Source organism: Symphalangus syndactylus, chromosome 18 (genome assembly GCF_028878055.3).
Source record: "Symphalangus syndactylus isolate Jambi chromosome 18, NHGRI_mSymSyn1-v2.1_pri, whole genome shotgun sequence".
In the NCBI taxonomy this organism is placed as follows: Eukaryota; Metazoa; Chordata; class Mammalia; order Primates; family Hylobatidae; genus Symphalangus; species Symphalangus syndactylus.
In genome coordinates, this window is record NC_072440.2 from 100,640,495 (window position 1) to 100,646,494 (window position 6,000).

The following is a 6,000-nucleotide window of genomic DNA, read 5'->3' on the forward strand; positions in this document are numbered from 1 at the left end:
TCTTTCATAGGCGGGGTGCCTGACCAAGACAAATGTCACCACATGCACCCTAACTAAGAAAAAAATAAAGTCCCAACGGCCCAAGGAACAACCCCTGCAGACTTAGCTTTAGGGGAACACACTGTACTCTCATTCCCCAGTCTTTGCTCAAGCTGACCCCGCAGCCTGGAAAGCTCCACCCCCCTCAGCTCTGTTTATTGAAATCCTATTCCTCCTCCAAGGCCAGCTTCTCAGAGAGGCCTCCTCCTGCCCTGCCAGGCTGAATCACTCTAGACCTGTGCCCTGTGAACTCTGTGGCTGGCCAGCTGCAGCCCCACCCATTCCCATTCCACCTTGACCTCCTGCAGAGGAGGGAGAGACCAGGCCTTACACGCCTCCCCGCTAATCGCCCCCCCAACCCCACCACAGAGCTCTGCATACACTCAGGGCCCAGAAATACTTGTGGCGCAGAGACCGAGCCCGGAGTCTGTGGAAATGGCCGTGGCCAATAGCACAGGTGATGCTGCCAACTTAGCAGGTGCCTCCGAGGGCTCACGCTGCCGCCAGCTGCCCTGTTCCAGCCCCAGGAATGGAAACGGCCCCATGGTGGCTGAGCCACTTTTACGCTTCCCAGAAGCCAGCCAGCCCTGCCTGGGCTTCTGGACAGGGCAGTCGCAGCTCCTGCCTCTCCCATCCACATCTCCTGCATCCCCCCTCAGCATTCCTGGACTGCTGTCAGTCCACCAGGAGCCTGCCTGATCTAGGTCCCAGTTCCTCTTCCTTGCTGAAGCCCTGACTCTGGGCCCAGCCCTCCCTGCCATCCAAGAACTAGTCCCAGACTCAGTCCCCAGCAGCAACTCCCAGTGACACTCCCAGTTTCACGGCTCTGCAGCCACCCCTCAGCAAGCAGGCCAGATTCCTCCAGGTGCAGCACCAGCCTGAGCCAAGGCCAAGGCCACCAGGCCCCGTCAGAAGCAGAGCCTTGCAGGAAGCCAGCTCTGCAGCCTGAGAGGAAGCAGGCCAGACTCCCCTCACCCCCATCACCCTTCAGAGCCATGGAGGCCTGCCTCCCGCAAGGCAGAAGGCCATGGGCACCGCACAGAGACGGCCGGGGCAGGGGTGGGGGGAATCTAGACCACAGTGGATCAGCCAAGGGGCCTGCTGAGGGTTTTAGCCTGGGGCTTAGTATCCCATCCATCTGTCAACAAGCGTTTATCAAACACACAGGAAGGTTGCGGGGTTGGAAGAGCTATGGAATACGAGGGGACACGTGGCTAGTTTGACATCCTCTCTGCAGCTTCATTACAAGAAGCCTTCAGTGAAGGAAGCACCACCTCTGTTTACAAAGTCCCCAGGTTTTTATGTTATTTAAACTTTCCTATATATGCTACATATTCTACAATGAACATGCTTTTATAATCAGAAAAATAATTAATATCCAATAAAACATAAGCAGAAAACAGACATAATATTAAATCAGTATTAAATCCAAACTTCCACATCTGTAGGGAGGTGCAGGAGAGAATGAGGGTTGGGCTGGGCCCCCGGAGGCCTGGGTTCCTCTCCCCGTCTTCCACCACTCCCCTCCCAAGGTGCTGTGTGAAAGTCCCAACTTCATAGCCTCAGTTTTCTCAGCTGTCAAATGGGAATAGCAATGCTGTGCTCCCCACCTGCCAGGCTTGTGTGAGAGAGATGCCGTGATAATAACACCTGTGTCTCAGGCTGGCGAGAGAGTCAGTCCCGCGGGGCATGAGGCAGAGCTTCATAAGAGCCCCACCTGCCCACTGGGAAGATGCGAGTGCCGTTCTCAGTCAGCACCAGGCAAACTTAAGAGACATTCCAGCAATGGCCCAGGCCCCACCCTCAGGACTCACTGCCGCTCAGGGTTATTTGAATGCCCTCCACTCCTGCTTTGGGCTTTTTTGTGAAAATAACTACTTTTGTGCAACAACAACAAAAAAGCCTTGGCTGCTAGGATGAGATCTGAAAAGGGCAGTAGGGACAGCCGCTGGCTTTGGAGTCCGCAGGACCCCCCACAGCACACACAGCATATTATTGGAGACAGCACTGGTTAAATGACCACATTGGAGGGGTCCCTTCAACTCTCCACACCTCGTTTCCTGGCCTGCACACAAACTGGACAGACAAGGGCGTTCCAGCACAGCGCCTGATGGGCTGGAGGCACTCATGAAGCTCTGAAGTCCGATTTTGAAGATTAAGCAATCACTATGCATTTTCCTTCCAAGGCAAAGAAAAAAGCCTTTAATTCTTGAATAAGCTCTACAGTCTGCTCTATAAATGCAGCCTTCTGAATAGGAGCCTGTGAGGAGCAAGCTGGGCTGGTCACTTATCTGGAGAAGCGTGAATGCACAAACCCATCCTGAACAAAGCGCTCTGGGCGCAAATGTTCCCCGGGTCCCATCAGTACGCGGGCACCTGGGGATGGGAGGAGGAAGAGCGGGGGCTGTGTCTGCAGATGGCCACGTGGCCGGCCCTTACCCATGACCAAGCCGAGTCTGGGGAGCTCTTGCCCTGCGAGGTCTCCCAGCTGGAGCTGCGAATGCCGTCCTGATCCCCCATGGCCCACCCTGTGGGGTGCTGCCTGCCTCCTCACCCAGCATCAGGAGAGAAATGTCCCCGGGGCAACACCGGCTCAGAAGCTGGGAGGCTGGACTGGGCGGTGCTTCCCTTCACACCAGTCCCGGGAGCCCCGGCCAAGTCACAAGGCTCAGCAAAAGAGCAGAGTGTTGAATTGCAAATCCTCTCCTACCTGGGGACCAGCTGACAAACAACACCCAGGATGCAAAGCTTCCAGAAGATGCCAGTTTCTGTCAACTTTGTGAAGGGGAAACTAGAGAGAGGGGAATGACCCCTGCCAGCCAGCCTCAGGGTACTGTGTACCCTGCCCTCCCCACTCCAGCTCATCAGAGACAGTAGGACTCAGAGATTGAATGACTTCCCCAAGGCCACGCGGTTCCCTGGATGCTTTTCTCCTGCTCTACTTGTTTCGATTTATCCTCTCTTTGTCTTGGGATGTTCTGTTTCCAGAGGAGATTTTGGTGGGAGGTGTGGAGGGAAAGACCACCTCTCGTGCTGAGTGCCGGAAATGGTGCTTTCTAGATAATAATTCCTCCACTTTGTACTCTACCACTGTCTCGCGTGAACGGTTCTGGAGTCCTCTCTGCTCCTCTGCATCACCTCGGCACCCCGCAGAGCGTCAGGAGAGCCGGGTCCAGTGCGATGCTGCACTCCCCACATGGCCCTGAGCACGGCACGCCACTCTGGACCCTCTTTCCCAGCGGGCCCCCAAGGCCACCTGCAGGCACTCAGCCCCATCCATCATCACGACAGCTCTCCGGGTGAATACCTCTCACATATCAGGATCTGTGCTAGACATTGAAGATGCATGCCGGGTGCAGACGCTCACGCCTGTAATCCCAGCACTTTGAGAGGCTGAGGCAGATGGATTGCTTGAGCTCAGGAGTTCGAGACCAGCCTGGGCAACATGATGAAACCCCATCTCTATCAAAAATACAAAAAATTAGCCAGGTGTGGTGATGCATGCCTGTGGTCCCAGCTACTAGAGTGGCTGAGGTGGGAGGATGGCTTCAGCCAGGGAGGTAGAAGTTGCAGTGAGCCGAAATCACACCATTGCACTCCAACCTGGGTGACAGAGTGAGACCTTATCTCAAAAAACAGAAGAAGATGCATGATCATATATAATTTCCCAGCACCCCGATAAGGTTATGAACAGAAAACAGAAGCTTACAGAACTGGCCTTGGGTCCCAAAGCTGGGAAGTGGCAGAGCAGGGCCAGGCTGACTTCAAAGGCGGTGCTCTTCATCTAAACCTAATCCTTGCATGAGCCTTGGATTCTGTCCAGAGTGGTGATGGGGCTGGGCTCGGGCGACCTGCGCAGGGTAAAAGGGAGGGCACATCACTAGGGCAGTTTCTTGGCAAGGTGGGGACAGAGGGCACACTTCGAGGGAAGGTACAGAGGCCACTATCTGGTTCAACAACAACTGAAGGAGAGGGCTTTGCAGTTTCACTGAGAGAGAAACAGTGTGCCCTGGGAGCACAGCAGGGCTAGGGAAGAAACTTTAGAATACTGTCATGCGAGCATGTCGGACGTTCTAAGTGTCCAAGAAAGGGAGTGGACAAGGAGAACTGCCTAAGTTCCCCTTCCAGGCCAAGCGAGCCTCACTGAGCCTCAGCTTCCTTCTTTGGGAGATGATACTGCCAAACCTTGAGGACCACTGTGAGATTAGAGGTGATGTGTGTGAGAAAAATGCTTGGCACAAAGAAGGAGTTCAGAGACGTCAATCCCAGCCTCTCACCCTTTCCCTCGAAGGTCAAAGGGAGGAGAAATCATTGCAGGTGGAGCAATCAGGGAAGACTTCATGGAGAAGGGGGCATTTGGCCTGGGTCTTGAAGAGGACAAATCTGAAAACAAGGAGAACAGGAGAAAAGCATCCCGGGAAGGAGTCATAGCAGGAGCTAAGTCATAGCAGGAGCTAAGGAAGTAACCGAGTGCTCTCGGGGGTTCATAGGTGACTCCCAGAGGTAGCCTGGTCGCCAGGGGATGGGGGTGTCCTGTGAATTCCGGACAGCTCCAGGGATTCAGGGAAATGTTTCAGGGGCATTCAGCTTGGTCCTGGCCGTGAGGGGGAGCCAGCAGGAGAACAGTTGGAGGCAGAAGCTGCAGCAGTAAGTCAGGCCCCTGACTCAACTTCTCCGGGTGCTGGTCCTCCTCTGTCCCTGCAGCCTGCGATGCCACGATGGCCTCCTGAGGTCTCTAACGTTCCTCTGTTGGCTCCAAAAGTGCTGCTCCCTAATTCTCCCTGTTCTCCCCTGGCAGGCTATCTCTGCTGTTTTCATTACAGCTCCTCTTCCTCATTCCCTCCAGAGGGCACCCCCGCCCAGACAAAATCCATCTGGGATTGTCATAGGAATGAAATGGGAAAATAAATGAAAGGTACCTGGCTTCTTCCGTCTAATGCAACATGCATACCATAGTGACCCTCACTTTACAGGCTTGGAGGCCAGCGCTTCCCCAGCATAGTGGATCCAGCAGGGACGTAGTGTACTCAAACCAGGCCTCTGCCATCCCAGGTCACTGTGCCATGACCCTGGCCAATGGGACATTGATGCTCCTGGCCTTCCTTACTGTAGGAGAGCCCAGAGAGTGCTGGGGAAGGAGTAGCACAGAGCTGATACCCCCCCACCACCCATGACCTGGAATAGCTCCCACAGTGTGAGTGCCCCGAAACGTCGTTAAGCGTAAGGCAGAAAATAACAGCCCTTAAGACACTTCTACTGAGCTGGGGCACCAGCACTACTACTATTTTTAATTCATCCTGTCAAGATATTTTAAGAACCTCATGACCAATGAGTGATAAGATAGTGAGGAATTATACCTGGTCATGTTCAGCATTTGGCCAGGATCTGGTAGAAGCAGACCATGTGGGTAAGAAGGAGCTGCTCTGAACATAGGCAAGGCCAGAGTCATCGCATTGATTAGGAAGGTGCAGTCCGAGGGTAGCCTCCCATACAAGCCAAGCCGGGAGAGGGGCTGCAGCCGGCTGCATCTTGGCCTCGGTCCTCAGAGCTCCAGCCCCAAGGCATGGCTGTTTCACGCCCCTGTTGGTAGCAGGTGTTGGAGGAGACAGGTGGTCAGAATGATACACGTCCCACTGCTATGTCAGGCCGCTGAAAGCTCCACTGATCTACACAGTGGGCCAAGAAATGGGGTCATGGCCATTGAAGGGGCTCCCAGCCCATGCCAGGGCCCACTAGAAGCTCAGCATGGTGGTTAAATCCCACATTCTGGATCAGACAGGCCTGGGCTCCCTGTCTGACTCTTCCTCTTAGAAGCTGCTTTGACTTAGAGCAATTCACTCAACCTCTGAGAAACTTCATTTCTTTGTCTGGGAAAAACAAGGATAAAAATAGAGTTTCTCCCCCAGAAGGTTGTTGTGGGAATACTTGAGGCCATGCATGAAAGTCCTTGACAATGTCTTC

At 54.2% G+C, this 6,000-nt stretch overlaps 1 protein-coding gene across 3 annotated transcripts in view; it reads right to left on the bottom strand.

Annotated features, from left to right (window-relative positions):
- LPIN1 (lipin 1) overlaps window positions 1-2,651 on the bottom strand; it is a 149,025-nt gene extending 146,374 nt beyond the window's left edge. For all 3 annotated transcript variants that reach the window (XM_055251549.2, XM_055251550.2, XM_055251548.2), the window contains exon 1: window positions 2,479-2,651. In XM_055251549.2, coding sequence (XP_055107524.2) covers window positions 2,479-2,559 — 81 coding nt within the window. In that variant the 5' untranslated portion in view covers window positions 2,560-2,651. The remainder of the gene's footprint in view (window positions 1-2,478) is intronic.
- Between the last annotated feature and the right edge of the window lie 3,349 nt (window positions 2,652-6,000).